The sequence below is a fragment of the Scyliorhinus torazame genome, chromosome 2 (genome assembly GCF_047496885.1).
Source record: "Scyliorhinus torazame isolate Kashiwa2021f chromosome 2, sScyTor2.1, whole genome shotgun sequence".
Classification (NCBI taxonomy): domain Eukaryota; kingdom Metazoa; phylum Chordata; class Chondrichthyes; order Carcharhiniformes; family Scyliorhinidae; genus Scyliorhinus; species Scyliorhinus torazame.
The window spans coordinates 219,377,310-219,395,777 of NC_092708.1; the positions used below are offsets into that span (position 1 = coordinate 219,377,310).

At 51.4% G+C, this 18,468-nt stretch overlaps 1 protein-coding gene across 3 annotated transcripts in view; it reads left to right on the top strand.

Moving 5' to 3' along the window:
* ftcd (formimidoyltransferase cyclodeaminase) overlaps positions 1-18,468 on the top strand; it is a 125,421-nt gene that overhangs the window by 41,111 nt on the left and 65,842 nt on the right. For all 3 annotated transcript variants that reach the window (XM_072484031.1, XM_072484022.1, XM_072484038.1), the window contains 2 exons: positions 6,678-6,815; positions 10,441-10,572. In XM_072484031.1, the coding sequence (XP_072340132.1) occupies positions 6,678-6,815; positions 10,441-10,572 (270 nt within the window). The remainder of the gene's footprint in view (positions 1-6,677; positions 6,816-10,440; positions 10,573-18,468) is intronic.

An 18,468-nucleotide genomic window follows, 5' to 3' on the forward strand; every position in this document is an offset into this window, starting at 1 on the left:
AGGAATAACAGGAGCTGGGGAGGAGGATGAGGAATAACAGGAAAGGGGAGGAGGATGAAGAATAACAGGAAAGGGGAGGAGGATGAGGAATAACAGGAGCTGGAGAGGAGGGGGAGGAATAACAGGAAAGGGGAGGAGGATGAGGAATAACAGGAAAGGGGAGGAGGATGAGGAATAACAGGAAAGGGGAGGAGGATGAGGAATAACAGGAGCTGGAGAGGAGGGGGAGGAATAACAGGAAAGGGGAGCAGGATCATAGAATTTACAGTGCAGAACGAGGCCATTTGGCCCATCGAGTCTGCACCGGCTCTTGGAAAGAGCACCCAACCCAAGCCCATACCCCCACCCTATCCCCATAACCCAGTAACCCCACCCAACACTAAGGGCAATTTTGGACACTAAGGGCAATTTAGCATGGCCAATCCACCTAACCTGCACATCTTTGGACTGTGGGAGGAAACCGGAGCACCCGGAGGAAACCCACGCACACACGGGGAGGATGTGCAGACTCCGCACAGACAGTAACCCAAGCTGGGAATCGAACCTGGGACCCTGGAGCTGTAAAGCAATTGTGCTAACCACTATGCTACCGTGCTGCCCAAGGATGAGAAATAACAGGAAAGGGGAGGAGGATGAGGAATAACAGGAATGGGGAGGAGGATGAGGAATAACAGGAATGGGGAGCAGGATGAGGAATAACAGGAGTGGGGAGGAAGATGAGGAATAACAGGAGTGGGGAGGAGGATGTGAAATAACAGGAAAGGGGAGGAGGGTGAGGAATAACAGAAAAGGGGAGGAGGATGAGGAATAACAGGAATGAGGAGCAGGATGAGGAATAACAGGAGTGGGGAGCAGAATGAGGAATAACAGGAAAGGGAAGGAGGGTGAGGAATAACAGGAAAGGGGAGGAGGATGAGGAATAACAGGAATGGGGAGCAGGATGAGGAATAACAGGAGTGGGGAGGAGGATGAGGAATAACAGGAAAGGGGAGGAGGATGAGGAATAACAGGAATGCGGAGGAGGATGAGGAATAACAGGAATGGGGAGGAGGATGAAGAATAACAGGAAAGGGGAGGAGGATGAGGAATAACAGGAGTGGGAGGAGGATGAGGAATAACAGGAGTGGGGAGGAGGATGAGGAATAACAGGAGTGGGGAGGAGGATGAGGAATAACAGGAGTGGGAGGAGGATGAGGAATAACAGGAGTGGGGAGGAGGATGAGGAATAACAGGAAAGGGGAGGAGGATGAGGAATAACAGGAATGCAGAGGAGGATGAGGAATAACAGGAATGGGGAGGAGGATGAGGAATAACAGGAAAGGGGAGGAGGATGAGGAATAACAGGAGTGGGGAGGAGGATGAGGAATAACAGGAGCTGAAGGGGAGGAGGATGAGGAATAACAGGAAAGGGGAGCAGGATCATAGAATTTACAGTGCAGAAGGAGGCCACTTGGCCCATCGAGTCTGCACTGGCTCTTGGAAAGAGCACCCTACCCAAGGTCAACACCTCCACCCTATCCCCATAACCCAGTAACCCCACCCAACACTAAGGGCAATTTTGGACACCAAGGGCAATTTATCATGGCCAATCCACCTAACCTGCACATCTTTGGACTGTGGGAGGAAACCGGAGCACCCGGAGGAAACCCACGCAGACACGGGGAGAACGTGCAGACTCCGCACAGACAGTGACCCAAGCCGGGAATCGAACCTGGGACCCTGGAGCTGTAAAGCAATTGTGCTAACCACTATGCTACCTTGCTGCCCAAGGATGAGGAATAACAGGAAAGGGGAGGAGGATGAGGAATAACAGGAAAGGGGAGGAGGATGAGGAATAACAGGAGTGGGGAGGAGGATGAGGAATAACAGGAATGGGGAGCAGGATGAGGAATAACAGGAGTGGGAGGAGGATGAGGAATAACAGGAAAGGGGAGGAGGATGAGGAATAACAGGAATGGGGAGCAGGATGAGGAATAACAGGAGTGGGGAGGAGGATGAGGAAAAACAGGAAAGGGGAGGAGGGTGAGGAATAACAGGAAAGGGGAGGAGGATGAGGAATAACAGGAAAGGGGAGGAGGGTGAGGAATAACAGGAGTGGGGAGGAGGATGAGGAATAACAGGAAAGGGGAGGAGGATGAGGAATAACAGGAATGTGGATGAGGATGAGGAATAACAGGAAAGGGGAGGAGGATGAGGAATAACAGGAAAGGGGAGGAGGATGAGGAATAACAGGAATGGGGAGCAGGATGAGGAATAACAGGAATGGGGAGCAGGATGAGGAATAACAGGAGTGGGGAGGAGGAGGAGGAATAACAGGAAAGGGGAGGAGGATGAGGAATAACAGGAATGGGGAGCAGGATGAGGAATAACAGGAGTGGGGAGGAGGATGAGGGATAACAGGAAAGGGGAGGACGGTGAGGAATAACAGGAAAGGGGAGGAGGATGAGGAATAACAGGAAAGCGGAGGAGGGTGAGGAATAACAGGAGTGGGGAGGAGGATGAGGAATAACAGGAAAGGGGAGGAGGATGAAGAATTACAGGAATGTGGATGAGGATGAGGAATAACAGGAAAGGGGAGGAGGATGAGGAATAACAGGAAAGGGGAGGAGGATGAGGAATAACAGGAATGGGGAGCAGGATGAGGAATAACAGGAGTGGGGAGGAGGAGGAGGAATAACAGGAAAGGGGAGGAGGATGAGGAATAACAGGAATGGGGAGCAGGATGAGGAATAACAGGAGTGGGAGGAGGATGAGGAATAACAGGAAAGGGGAGGAGGGTGAGGAATAACAGGAAAGGGGAGGAGGATGAGGAATAACAGGAGTGGGGAGGAGGATGAGGAATAACAGGAAAGGGGAGGAGGGTGAGGAATAACAGGAAAGGGGAGGAGGATGAGGAATAACAGGAAAGGGGAGGAGGGTGAGGGATAACAGGAATGGGGAGCAGGATGAGGAATAACAGGAGTGGGGAGGAGGATGAGGAATAACAGGAATGGGGAGGAGGATGAGGAATAACAGGAGTGGGGAGGAGGATGAGGAATAACAGGAATGGGGAGGAGGATGAGGAATAACAGGAGTGGGGAGGAGGATGAGGAATAACAGGAATGGGGAGGAGGATGAGGAGAACAGGAGTGGGGAGGAGGAGGAGGAATAACAGGAAAGGGGAGGAGAATGAGGAATAACAGGAAAGGGGAGGAGGATGAGGAATAACAGGAACTGGAGAGGAGGGTGAGGAGAACAGGAGTGGGGAGGAGGATGAGGAATAACAGGAATGGGGAGGAGGATGAGGAATATCCGGAATGGGGAGGAGAATGAGGAATAACAGGAAAGGGGAGGAGGGTGAGGAATAACAGGAATGGGGAGCAGGATGAGGAATAACAGGAGTGGGGAGGAGGATGAGGAATAACAGGAAAGGGGAGGAGGATGAGGAATAACAGGAATGCGGAGGAGGATGAGGAATAACAGGAATGGGGAGGAGGATGAAGAATAACAGGAAAGGGGAGGAGGATGAGGAATAACAGGAGTGGGAGGAGGATGAGGAATAACAGGAGTGGGGAGGAGGATGAGGAATAACAGGAGTGGGGAGGAGGATGAGGAATAACAGGAGTGGGAGGAGGATGAGGAATAACAGGAGTGGGGAGGAGGATGAGGAATAACAGGAAAGGGGAGGAGGATGAGGAATAACAGGAATGCAGAGGAGGATGAGGAATAACAGGAATGGGGAGGAGGATGAGGAATAACAGGAAAGGGGAGGAGGATGAGGAATAACAGGAGTGGGGAGGAGGATGAGGAATAACAGGAGCTGAAGGGGAGGAGGATGAGGAATAACAGGAAAGGGGAGCAGGATCATAGAATTTACAGTGCAGAAGGAGGCCACTTGGCCCATCGAGTCTGCACTGGCTCTTGGAAAGAGCACCCTACCCAAGGTCAACACCTCCACCCTATCCCCATAACCCAGTAACCCCACCCAACACTAAGGGCAATTTTGGACACCAAGGGCAATTTATCATGGCCAATCCACCTAACCTGCACATCTTTGGACTGTGGGAGGAAACCGGAGCACCCGGAGGAAACCCACGCAGACACGGGGAGAACGTGCAGACTCCGCACAGACAGTGACCCAAGCCGGGAATCGAACCTGGGACCCTGGAGCTGTAAAGCAATTGTGCTAACCACTATGCTACCTTGCTGCCCAAGGATGAGGAATAACAGGAAAGGGGAGGAGGATGAGGAATAACAGGAAAGGGGAGGAGGATGAGGAATAACAGGAGTGGGGAGGAGGATGAGGAATAACAGGAATGGGGAGCAGGATGAGGAATAACAGGAGTGGGAGGAGGATGAGGAATAACAGGAAAGGGGAGGAGGATGAGGAATAACAGGAATGAGGAGCAGGATGAGGAATAACAGGAGTGGGGAGGAGGATGAGGAAAAACAGGAAAGGGGAGGAGGGTGAGGAATAACAGGAAAGGGGAGGAGGATGAGGAATAACAGGAAAGGGGAGGAGGGTGAGGAATAACAGGAGTGGGGAGGAGGATGAGGAATAACAGGAAAGGGGAGGAGGATGAGGAATAACAGGAATGTGGATGAGGATGAGGAATAACAGGAAAGGGGAGGAGGATGAGGAATAACAGGAAAGGGGAGGAGGATGAGGAATAACAGGAATGGGGAGCAGGATGAGGAATAACAGGAATGGGGAGCAGGATGAGGAATAACAGGAGTGGGGAGGAGGAGGAGGAATAACAGGAAAGGGGAGGAGGATGAGGAATAACAGGAATGGGGAGCAGGATGAGGAATAACAGGAGTGGGGAGGAGGATGAGGGATAACAGGAAAGGGGAGGACGGTGAGGAATAACAGGAAAGGGGAGGAGGATGAGGAATAACAGGAAAGCGGAGGAGGGTGAGGAATAACAGGAGTGGGGAGGAGGATGAGGAATAACAGGAAAGGGGAGGAGGATGAAGAATTACAGGAATGTGGATGAGGATGAGGAATAACAGGAAAGGGGAGGAGGATGAGGAATAACAGGAAAGGGGAGGAGGATGAGGAATAACAGGAATGGGGAGCAGGATGAGGAATAACAGGAGTGGGGAGGAGGAGGAGGAATAACAGGAAAGGGGAGGAGGATGAGGAATAACAGGAATGGGGAGCAGGATGAGGAATAACAGGAGTGGGAGGAGGATGAGGAATAACAGGAAAGGGGAGGAGGGTGAGGAATAACAGGAAAGGGGAGGAGGATGAGGAATAACAGGAGTGGGGAGGAGGATGAGGAATAACAGGAAAGGGGAGGAGGGTGAGGAATAACAGGAAAGGGGAGGAGGATGAGGAATAACAGGAAAGGGGAGGAGGGTGAGGGATAACAGGAATGGGGAGCAGGATGAGGAATAACAGGAGTGGGGAGGAGGATGAGGAATAACAGGAATGGGGAGGAGGATGAGGAATAACAGGAGTGGGGAGGAGGATGAGGAATAACAGGAATGGGGAGGAGGATGAGGAATAACAGGAGTGGGGAGGAGGATGAGGAATAACAGGAATGGGGAGGAGGATGAGGAGAACAGGAGTGGGGAGGAGGAGGAGGAATAACAGGAAAGGGGAGGAGAATGAGGAATAACAGGAAAGGGGAGGAGGATGAGGAATAACAGGAACTGGAGAGGAGGGTGAGGAGAACAGGAGTGGGGAGGAGGATGAGGAATAACAGGAATGGGGAGGAGGATGAGGAATATCCGGAATGGGGAGGAGAATGAGGAATAACAGGAAAGGGGAGGAGGGTGAGGAATAACAGATCAGACGTACAAAACGACACAATGTCGATGACCATTCCAAATTTGTCAATGTAACCTCCCAGCATAAGAATGAAGCCTTTTTACACAAACACGTATTTTATAATTGCTCTTTCAAATTCCCAATAGATTTGCTGATAAAGTTATTTGGAGTGGAAGCAGAAGGAGGTGGAGTTGAAAGGGGGTAGAACGATGCAATGATGAGGGATAGAAGAGGGTTTTTGGAGATCGCATTGTTGGGAATTGAGATCCTGGGGGTAGCTGGGTCACTGGTGTTGGTAAGATTGAGGTGGTAGCCATCACACCTGAGCCCGAAACTCATTTTGGTGAAGGGCTTTAAAAAAATTATTTCCGGGGATTTGGACATTGCTGACTAGGCCAGCCTTGGTGCCAAACCCTAATTGCCCTTGAACTGAGTGGAAGGTAACTGTGGGTCTGGAGTCACATGTAGACCAGACCAGAGAAAGATGGCAGATTTCCTTCTCTTAAGGAAGGACATTACTGAACCTGATGGTTATTACACCAATCAGCATCATTAGACTTTTCATTGCAGATTTTTATTGAATTCAAATTTTACCATCTGCTGTAGCAGGATTTGAACCCGGGTCCCCAGGCCAGTGCCCTGGGTCTTTGGAATACCAGTCCAGTGACGATACCACTACACTACTGCCTCCCCTGACTGATACCACTACACTACTGCCTCCCCTGACTGATACCACTACACTACTGCCTCCCCTGACTGATACCACTACACTACTGCCTCCCCTGACTGATACCACTACACTACTGCCTCCCCTGACTGATACCACTACACTACTGCCTCCCCTGACTGAGAGCAACTTGTAAAGTAATGTTTTGGAACCATTTGGAAAGTGTCTCAGTGACTCATTCTTTGTATTCTGCAGCCTGGACGTCTGAACAAAGTACAGGCTATCGGTTGGTACTTAGAAGAGGCCAATTTTGCCCAGGTGTCTATTAATCTTCTTGATTTTGAGGTGACTGCGTTGCACACAGTATTTGAAGAAGTCTGTAAGGATGCCAAGGTAATGTACATTGCAGTTTGTATTATATAGCTTCTGTTGCCAGCTCCGCTATTTAATGGCTTATCTTCATCATTTATGTACTGCAGGCTGCTTGCTGTAAGGCCAGGAAATGGTAGCAACAGGAATTGTATCCTTCAGCTTCAAATAACATTTTAAACTTAAATTGATGGGACTTATTGCTCGAAGTTGAAATTATTTGCTATTCGATCATCATCCAAGGAGACTCCTGGAGGAGTCCAGGGGATGTCTACAGAAATCAAACCTGATGATCAGTGAGAGAGATAAGAACAGCATCGAAGCCCTGGTGCAGACATCAATTTTGATTGCTGCCTGCTTTTAATGAAACTGTGTAGTAACCCTCACGATGACCCAATTGATCTCCCTATGGGACTCGTGGAATACGAGCTCCCCCACTGAGGGGCGGAGGCCGAACAGCGAGGCTCGTTAAATCAGACAGATAACAGCCAGCAATCTTTGGAACCAGCTTTTTCGGATGATCCCAGCTGGGACTGGATGTACTGCTTGCTGCTTTGCCCCCTTGCATTTCTTTAACTGAATAAACCTTTGAGTTTAAAACTTCTCGGGACTCCTGTGGATATTATAAGCTGAAAAGTCCCAAATGGAAATCCCATGAAAGAGCAAGTTCAACCTAGACAGGCTGATGGGGAAAATGTGATGATGGAGTGTTCGGCAGAGGTCACTAAAAGTATGAAACTTAGAATCAGGAATCAAGACCTTAGGGAGGAGGAAATGGCAGGAATGCATCAGACAACGTTGAAACAGTATGAAACACTCTGTAACTGAGGCATCCCTAAAAAAAAGAGAAGGCAACATCAACGGTGGATGACAGATGATGGAGAAAAGGAGTCAGAAAAGAACAATAAAGAAGAATATGAAAGTATGAAGTGTGCAGAAAAACAGATATGAAAAGTGTGAGGAGAGGCCGAGGAAAGTGTTATGAAGATCACTGCAAGGATTTAGAAGAGCTGGAGAAAAGGCACAAGATGAGATTATTGCATGAGAAGTTGAAGCACTAACAGATAGGAAGTAAAATTACAAATAGTGGCTGTATAAAGAGGTAAATTCTCTTTAAAAATAAAGTGTAGGGAGATGACGGGTGGAGTACATCAGAGCACTATATAAAATTAAGACAGAAGGGTGGCAGGGTGGCACAATGTTTAGCAGTTCTGTCTCACAGCGCCAGGGACCCAGGTTCAATTCCAGCCTTGGGTGACTGTGTGGAGTTTGCCTTTTCTCCCCATGTCCGCGTGGGTTTCCTCCGGGTGCTCCGGTTTCCTCCCACAGTCCAAAGATGTGCAGGTTAGGTGGATTGGCCATGCTAAATTGCCCTTAGTGTCCAAAAATGTGCAGGTTTGGTGAGGTTATTGGGGATAGGGTGGGGGAGTGGGCCTAGGTGGGGTGCTCTTTCAGAGGGTTGGTGCACGCTCAATGGGCCGAATGGCCACCTTCTGCACTTTATGGTTCTATGAAATGACATCATCTGAGAGTGGAGAAGGACCAGAGATAATTGAGGCAGAAATCATTAGAGCAATCAAAAAAATGAAAGCAAAGGAACTGATGAGATCAACAGGCTGTCTGAAATCCCTGAATGTCAATGTTGGGATTTTGACAGACCTCTGAAACATCGTTCCCACCTGAGAATCTTTTGCAGTGTTTATTAAACTTTCAAAGAAAGGGAAAGAGTGTTCAGAGCCATGTGATTAAAATTATTCTAATAATCCAGTCTGCAGAAACAGAGGTAGATAACTAGTCAGGAATCAGACCGAAGAAATGAAAACGAGAGAGCATCTTTAACTTGAGAGTAGTGATTGAAAGACACCTGGAAGTGCAAAAACCTGTATATATGCTATAAACTATAAGAAGGCAGTGTACCATTAGAAAATAAGAGGACTAGAAATTGACAGCAACGGTAACATGATAATTCCAAATCTATACTGGAATCAATCCACTGTAATAAGACTTCATAGCAGTATGTCAGACAGCATCCCAATCAAAGAAATAGTGCATTAGAAATGTGTTACGTTCAACCAGTACACTGCAGTTGGAGGGTGTTGAATGTCAACAACTCGAGAGGGGGAGGTAGTGGTGTTGTGGTATTGCCACTGGATTAGTAATCCAGAGACCCAGGACACGGGGACCTGGGTTTGAATCCCACCATGGCAGATGGTAACCATTGAATTTAGTAAAAATCTGTCATGAAAAGTCTAATAATGACCACAATACCATTGTTGTAAATACCCATCTGGTCCTCTAATGCCCGTTAGGGAAGGAAATCTGACGCCTTTATCCGATCTGGCCTGCATGTGACTCCAGGGCCCAGCCGGCGATATTCACATCCTGTAAATTCATTTTTAAAAAATATATGAGGAGAAAACGCTGCATTGTTTGTAATGTGCACAGTTTTGGTCCCCTTACTTGAGGAAGGATGTGAATGCATTTGAGGCAGTTCAGGGAAGGTTCACAAGATTGATTCCAGGGATGAAGAACTTGCCTCATGAAGAAAGATTGAGCAGTTTAGGCCCATACTCGCTGGAGTTCAGAAGAATGTGCGTAGATCTAAGTGAGATATATAAGATGCTGAAGGGGATTGACAGGGTAGATGTAGAATGTCCCCTGCTGGACATTCCAGAACAAGAGGTCATAATTTTAGGCTAAGGGGTAGCAGATTTCAAACAGAAATGAGGAGGAATCACTTCATTGAAAAGGTTGGCGAATCTGTGGAATTCTCTACCCCAGAGTGCAATGGACACCAGAAAAGTACACAGATTTAAGGAGGAGATAGATAGGTTCCTGATTATTTGTGGGATGAAGGGTTATGGGGAGGCCGAGATGAGATCGACCATGATGGTATTGAATGGCGAAGCGGGCTCGAGGGGCTGAATTGCCTACTCCAGCTCCTAGTTCTTATGTCCTTATGAGTCAGATGAGGCATTACAGAAAATTGTAAATAAAGTGAAAGCAAAGAGTGAAGGATATGGATCAAAAATGAATGTGAAGAAGACCAAGGCAATTGTGATAAGCAGAGACCTAACCCCAGAAGTGAAAATTGAAACAAATTTAACATGTCCTGGAACAAGTAGAAGTTTCACAGAATGTGACAGAGGTGTGATTATGAGATGCGAAGGAGAATTGAGGTGATCAAGACCATCTTTGTCAGAATGAAGAACATCAAAGAAAATCACTGAATTAATTTGGAGCAGAAAGAGGCCATTTGGCCCAGCATGCCGGCACCAGCTCTCCGAACGAGCATTATGCCCGATGGAAAAGACATTGGAGTGACAAACAACACTTTGGTCACATTGGCAGAGCAGATGGTGGATGGGGACAGTTGTTGGAGAGGAAGATCAACAGAAAACAAAGGAAAAGTAAGCCGAAGAGAAAATGGATGATGGATATAATGGACTGGATATTGTTGACTTATGCGGATTGCGTGAAGGCAGGCAGACGAGCAGAGGTGGAGATCCATGGCAAGTCAACCTTTTGGGAAGAAGATGATCCCAACTAACAAATGGGATTTAGCTTATTTGCCATTCTGAATACTCTTAATTTGCGAATGTAGTTGGTACTCCATTGTTGCCATGGTAATATGCTATTCCCTTCACAGGATTTGGACTTGCCCGTAGTGGGCTCACAGATTGTAGGCCTCCTCCCATTGAAAGCCGTGATGGATGCTGCAGAATTTTACATGAAAAAGGAAAACTTATTTATTCTTGAGGAAGAACACAAAATCCGATTGGTAAGTGTGTTAACTGGAAATGGGGATGATTGATTCCCCTTCTGGGGAGGAATATTCATCACAGAGAATCAAAGACTTCCATCTGGGGAGGGGGTAGCGTAGTGGTGTTGTCACTGGACTAGTAAACCAGAAACCCAGAGTAATGCTCTGGGGACTGATGGTTCAAATCCCGCCACTGCAGATGGTGAAATTTGAATTCAATAAAAATTTGGAATTAGAAGTCTAATGATGACCATTGTTGATTGTTGTAAAAACCCATCTGTTCCACTAATGTCCTTCAGGAAAGGAAATCTGGGGGGGCTGGCACTACCGAGCCTAAGTGAGTATTATTGGGCCGCCAATATCTCAATGGTGAGTAAGTGGATGGGAGAAGAGGAGGGAGCGGCGTGGAAGAGATTAGAGAGGGCGTCCTGTAGGGGGACTAGCCTACAAGCTATGGTGACGGCCCCATTGCCGTTCTCACCGAAGAAATACACCACAAGCCCGGTGGTGGTGGCGACTTTGAAAATTTGGGGACAGTGGAGACGGCATAGGGGAAAGACGGGAGCCTTGGTGGGGTCCCCGATAAGAAATAACCATAGGTTTGCCCCGGGGGGAATGGATGGGGGATATGGAATATGGCAAAGAGCAGGAGTAACGCAACTGAAAGATCTGTTTGTGGATGGGAAGTTCGCAAGTCTGGGAGCGCTGACCGAGAAATATGGGTTGCCCCAAGGGAATGCATTCCGGTATATGCAACTGAGGGCTTTTGCGAGGCAACAGGTGAGGGAATTCCCGCAGCTCCAGACGCATGAGGTGCAGGACAGAGTGATCTCAAAGACATGGGTGGGGGACGGTATGGTGTCAGATATATATAGGGAAATGAGGGACGAGGGGGAGATTATGGTAGATGAGCTGAAAGGGAAATGGGAAGAAGAGCTGGGGGAGGAGATTGAGGAGGGGCTGTGGGCGGATGCCCTAAGCAGGGTAAACTCATCGTCCTCGTGTGCCAGGCTAAGCCTGATTCAATTTAAGGTGTTACACAGGGCGCATATGACTGGAGCACGGCTCAGTAAATTTTTTGGGGTAGAGGATAGGTGTGTGATATGCTCGAGAAGCCCAGCGAATCACACCCACATGTTTTGGTCATGTCCGGCACTACAGGGGTTCTGGGTGGGGGTGACAAAGGTGCTTTCGAATGTAGTGGGGGTCCAGGTCGAACCAAGCTGGGGGTTGGCTATATTTGGGGTTGCACAAGAGCCGGGAGTGCAGGAGGCGAGAGAGGCCGATGTTTTGGCCTTTGCGTCCCTAGTAGCCCGGCGCAGGATACTGTTGATGTGGAAGGAAGCCAAGCCCCCGGGGGTGGAGACCTGGATAAATGACATGGCAGGGTTTATAAAGCTGGAACGGATTAAGTTCATCCTAAGGGGATCGGCTCAAGGGTTGTTAATATATATGTATAATATGTATAGGTCGTTGCTATAAATAATTGCGGAATGCTCCGCACCTTTGGGGGCCGAGCCCTAACATTGAGGGGCTAGGCCGACGCCGGAGGAATTTCCGCCCCATCAGCTGGTGGAAACGGCCTTTGTTGCCCCGCCAGCTGGCGCGGAAATTACATCTCGGGGCGGCGCATGCGCGGGAGCGTCAGCGGCCGCTGACAGTTTCCCACGCATGCGCAGTGGAGGGAGTCTCTTCCGCCTCCGCCATGGTGGAGACTGTGGCGGAGGCGGAAGGGAAAGAGTGCCCCCACGGCACAGGCCCGCCCGCGGATCGGTGGGCCCCGATCGCGGGCCAGGCCACCGTGGGGGCACCCCCCGGGGCCAGATCGCCCCGCGCCCCCCCCCCCCCCAGGACCCCGGTGCCCGCCCGCGCCGCCTTGTCCCGCCGGTAAGGTAGGTGATTTAATCTACGCCGGCGGGACAGGCAATTTATCGGTGGGACTTCGGCCCATCCGGGCCAGAGAATCAAGAGGGGGGTCCCGCCAACCGGCGCAGCGCGATTCCCACCCCCGCCGAATCTCTGGTGCCGGAGACTTCGGCAACCGGCGGGGGCGGGATTCACGCCATCCTCGGAGAATGTCGCCCAAGGTCCCCATGCCGGCGTAAAAACAGTGGAGTTTTACTCCAGAAATTCCTTACAAAAAGTTGAACAAATTCAATGCCCTGCAGGGGCCTAGCAGGGACCCGTAGTGGATCTCACAGCTTTTGCTGTGGATACGGGCCCCCGCACTTCCGGTTCAGAGTCTGCGCATGCGCGCGGCCGCGCCGTACTCCATGGCGGACTCGGACCACGGAGTCACACCGAGAAAAGAGACCCCCAGATTGGCCGCACACCCGAACCTGAAACCGCGCAGATTTAATCCCCAGCCACCTATAAGCCCCCCCCCCCCCCCCGGCCTACGGTACGCCACCCCCGACCAGGGCGGCCGCGGACTGAGTCCGCAGCTGCTACACCAGCATCACGACCGGCAATAGCTGGTTAGTTCGAAGCCGCCGGGAACTTGGCCGGTTGGGAGTGTAGGATTGCTGGGCGGGCCTCTGGCCCCCTGGCAGCGCGGCGTACTCCGCGGTCCCGCCAGTGTTCGGGGCCGGGAGAATCGCCAAACCAGCACCATGCCCAATTACGGCGTGAAAGTGGATTTCCCATCCCCCTGCTGCTCGCGATACAACTGCCCGTGTCTTCAACTTAAATAAGGGAAATTATAATGATATGAGGGAGGAGTTGCCTAAGGTGAACTGGGAAAATAAGCTAAGGGATAATGTTGGACCAGAGGATTGGGAATCTTTTAGGATCCAACAGCAAAAGACTAAAAAGCTCGTAAGAAGGGAGAAAATTAATTTTGAGAGAAAACTTGCATGCAGTATATAAACAAACAGTAAGAGTTTCCATGGATATATAAATGGGAAGCAGACGGCTAAGGTAAATGTGGGACCTCTACTGAACAAGGTTGGTGAATTAATAACAGCCACCAAAGAAATGGCGGATATGCGAAATACATTTTTTGCATCAGTCTTCACCATGGAAGACATTGCAAATAACCCTAACGTATCAGATGGGCTGATTTCATATAACATGGTAGGAATTACAGAAATCCCAATCACAGGGGATAGGATATTAGAGAAACTCAAGGGGCTAAAGGCTGACAAGCTGCCAGGACCCGATGAACTGCACACTGGGGTTTTAATGGAAGTGGCTTCAGAGATAGTGGATCCATTGGTTAAAATTTTGCATAACACGCTAAATTCCGGGAGGGTATTGGAAGATTGGAAAGTAGCCAATGTGACTCCCTTAATTAAACAAGAGAGTAAGGCAGTTAGTTTAACATCTATATTATAAAAGTAAATTACTGAGGATGCTGGAATCTGAAGCAAAAACAGAAAATACTGGACAATCACAGCAGATCTGACAGCATCTATGGAGAGAGAAGGGAGCTAATGTTTTGAGCTTTGATGACTCAGACTCGAAATGTTAGCACCCTTCTCTCTCCACAGATGCTGTCAGACCTGCTGTGATTGTCCAGTATTTTCTGTTTCAGTTTAACATCTATTATTGGCAATAATCAAAAAGAAAATAGCTAATCATTTAGGAAAACTGAATATAATCAAACCTAGTCAACATGGTTTTTTTGAAAGGTTTGACAAATTTGCTCAAATTCTTTGAGGATTATAGAGTACTCTATCGTTCTTTGAGGATGTAACAGACAGACTAAGTAGAGGGAACCTGTAGATGTAGTGTATTTAGATTTCCAAAAAGCATTCGACAAGGTGCCACATAAGAGGCTGGTGCATAATGTAAAAGCACATGGAATTGGAGGAAGTGTGTTAGCATAGATTGAAACTGGCTGTCACATAGAAAGCAGAGAGTTGGAATAAATGGTAATTTCTTCTCGCAGAGGGTGGTGAATCTCTGGAATTTTCTGCCGAGGAGGTTGGATGATTAGAAGTATTTAAAGTGGAGGTGGATAGATGTGATAGATTGAGGAATAGAGGGCTATGTGGAAATGGCACCGAAAAGGAGTTGAGGCCGGCAGAGATCAGCCATTATTGTATTGAATGATGGGGCAGGCTTGAAGGGCCTGATGGCCTACTCCTGCTTTTAACTATTATCTTGTGATTTAGCCCTTCCCCCTACCTTATCTCTCGTTATCTAGTGTGTTCTAGATGTATTTGTCCTACCTTTCACCTTCAAGGGAATATGAATCGGCATTACCTGCAATACTATCTCTTTGAATGTTGCCACTGTCTGTTCTACCAACATTTGATTCCGACTCCCATCAACTCAGATGCATTCTCAGCCCATCAAAGTTGATATCCCCCCCAATTGTCCTTGAACTGGATTGCTCCTTGTTCTTTTCCACGGCCAACCTAAACCTTATGATACAATGGTCACTGTCCCCTAAATGCTCTCCCACTGGTATTTAATCCACTTCATTCCCTAGAACCAGGTCCAACAGCTGCCCTCTCGTTGGACCAAAAACATAGCACTGCAGAAAGTAATCTTGAACACATTCCAGGAACTCTCATCCTTCCTGTTCCTTTTGCACTCTTCCGGTCCCATATTCGGATAATTGAAGTCCCGCCACGCCGGGACTGCGATGCTCCGAAGTGGGAAAAGGCTCGCCGACGGGGATTGCGCTGCCCGGCCCACAGAATCGGCAGACCTGGCGCGATGTGCTGGTCCCTGGGCTTGCTGCGAGTCTCCGGCGTAAATCAAACATGTGGGAGGGCCGCCACATGTCGAGACGGCTTGGCCGTGGCTGGGGGGAGGGGGTTGCATTTGGCGGGGGCGGAGGCTGACCAGGGCCGGGGGTGCCGGGGTTGGTGTCTGGGGAGGGTGGGGGTGCAGTGGGGAGTGTCGGGGCTGGTGTCTGTGGGCAGGAGGAGGAGGAGGAGGAGGTGGTGCCAACGTGACGGAGGCACCCAAAGAGGCCCCATGTGTACCGGCGCCGCATGTCCTACCAGGACCTCACGGACAGGGCATGCAGGAGGAGACACCGGATGAGGCTGGAAACCATCACCCATACCTGCCACCTGATGGCATACCTGGCACCGCATGGGACTGGGGGTGGACACCCTCTCCCGGTGGCCGTCAATGTGACAGTCGCCCTCAACTTCTACACCACGGGGTCTTTCCAGTCACCAAGTGGGGACCTCTCCGGCATCTCCCAGACATCGGTGCACTGGTGCATCCGTGCAGTGATGGATGCTCTGTATGACATCGCGGAGCGCTACATCCAGTTCCCTGTGGACCGCGCCCACCAGGGTGCCCCGGCATCAGGCTTGGCTGCCGTGGCCAGGATACCCAGGCTCCAGGGGGCAATCGATGGGGTGCACGTCGCCCTGTGGCCACCAGCGGATAACAGAGCCGTGTTCACAAACAGGAAGGGGACCTACTCCGTGAACGTGCAGGTGGTCTGTGACCACCGGATGAGGATCCTGCAAGTGTGCGCCCGGTACCTGGACAGTGTGCATGACTCGTTCACATTGGCACAATTGTTCATCCCCACCATGTTCGAGGGACAACCCCCCAGGCTGCGGGGCTGGTTGCTGGGTGACGGGTTACCCGTTGCAGTCGTGGCTGATGACGCCTATAAGATACGAAGGCCACGGACCGACACGGGGAACTGCTACAACGATGCTCATGCAGAGACCCGGGGTGTGGTCGAAAGGTGCTTTGCGCTGCTGAAGATGCGCTTCAGGTGCCTGGACCGCTCTGGAGGGGCCCTCCAGTATCCATTGGAGCGGGTCGGCCGCATCGTTGTGGTCTGCTGCGTCCTGCACAATAAAACCCAGCAGAGGGGCAATGTGCTGGAGGCAGAGGAGGAGGAGGAGGGGGAAGACGCCGATGGGCTCGTCTCCCCAGATGATGGGGGGAATGCACGGGACATACGGGCTGGACAGGGACGGGAGGCTGCCCACCGATACCGGGTGGGCCATCGGGCACGGGACGAGTTGATAGCTGCACGGTTCACAGACTGGGGGGAGGGGGGGATCGCTGAGCATGGGCACAGACAGCACAGTACCGCACCACCCCTCCCCCGCCCACCACCAACCACCCGCATGCACACCAGCCCTCACCTGTGGCACACTGGGCAGGGCTCACATGGTCGCCAGTGGAAGCGGGTACATTGCATGGCATGGAGGATGATGACAACCTGCTCTGCGATAAGCTCCGAGCTCTACATCGTTAGACAATGTCTGACTCATGGCCACAGTAACACCCTCCACCTGGGTGGTCCCTGCATGCGGCCTGGACACTGCAGCGCACGGACCTGTCGTCTGGCAGGGGACGGAGTGGCGAGGGCAACCCGGGGAGTTGGGGGGTGCACACGCCACACTCACCTGAGTTCGACCTCCTATCACCCATCACACACACTGGCGCTCGCTTCCCACCCCACCCCCGCACGCATTGGACAGAGCACAGAGGCAGCTTCTGTAGGTGTGAAAGTGATTTTAATTACAAATGGATCAGCCACATGCCCTAGCCTTTGTAACTAGTCTGTGCCCTGCACCCATGCCAACTTACTCCGTGTCTAATTTTCTGGCCTTACGGGCCCGATGAGTACTTCTAGGTGCTTCCCCAGACGGTACAGCAGAACTGGAGGTGGACTCCTGTGATTCCTGCCCTGTGACTAGGGTCCCCTTTGGCGGCCGTTTCCTGGGGCGGCCCGGCCTGGATGGGCCAGGCTGCTGCTCGGGCGACTGGGATGGTGAGCTGCCAGCCTGTTCTGCCTGTTGCCCACCAGATGCACCTGGGACGGAAGGGGGGTGTCGGAGGTGTCGCGGTGTTCTGGGATCTCTCCTACAGGGGGACCCGGAACGGGCACCAGCACCTCCTCCTCCCTCGGGCTGCCCGATGGTGCCCGGGGCTCTCCATGCGACAGGGATACGAAAAGATCCAGCACCCGAGGCACCCCCTGGCACCGAGGCATACCGCCCTGGTATCGACAAGGGTCTGCAAGTTTGCAGCCATGGAGCTCAGGGAGTTGGCCATCCCTGTCGGTGTCTGGGGACGCCGGCCAGCACCTGGGCAATGGCACCGATGCCCTCCGTGATGGCCCGCTGGGACCGGGCCACACCATTGAGCGCCTCTGCAATCTGCAGTTGGCTCTCGCTCATGGCTGCCTGTGAGAGGGCAGCCATGTCCTGGGCCACGGACGCCGCCTGCACAGAAAGCCCCATACCTTGCATACTGCGACCCATGTCTGACACCGCCGCCCCCATTGACTCCACTGCGGACGCCACCCGTGCGGTGTCCGCCTGGGTGGCAGCATTGACCGGCACCACTCGCTGCTCCTGCACGCGGGTGGACTCTTCCACTTGCATCTGCAGCTCTTGTAAGCCGGCCGTCATTCCCATCACTTGTCCCAGGGTCCCTGACTGCATCGGGTCTATGGGCGGGTGTGGGAACTCCAGGAACCCGGGACACATCTGGGCGGCAGCTGGTTGCTGGGGCCGGGCTGCACTCCGACCGCCCGGCCCCTCAGCTGCTCCTGCCTCCACCTGCTGTACCGGGACGGCTGTGTTATGCGCACCAGTGAGTGTCCCAGAAACCTCCTCACTGAAGAGCCCAACCGAGGTGATAGTCTCTGCGATGGTGGAGGGTGGAGGAGATAGCAGTGGTATTCCGTGGATGTCCTCGCCTGGGCCGAGGTCCGGGGTCCTCTGGGGTAGTGTTGCTGTGTTCATGTGTCCCGGGTGTCCTGGGTGTGTCCGTCTTGGGTGTGTGTGTCCGTCCTGGGTGTGTGTGTCCGTCCTGGGTGTGCGTGTCCGTCCTGGGTGTGTGTGTCCGTCCTGGGTGTGTGTGTCCGTCCTGGGTGTGTGTGTCCGTCCTGGGTGTGTGTGTGTCCGTCCTGGGTGTGTGTGTTCGTCCTGGGTGTGTGTGTGTCCTGGGTGTGTGTGTGTCCTGGGTGTG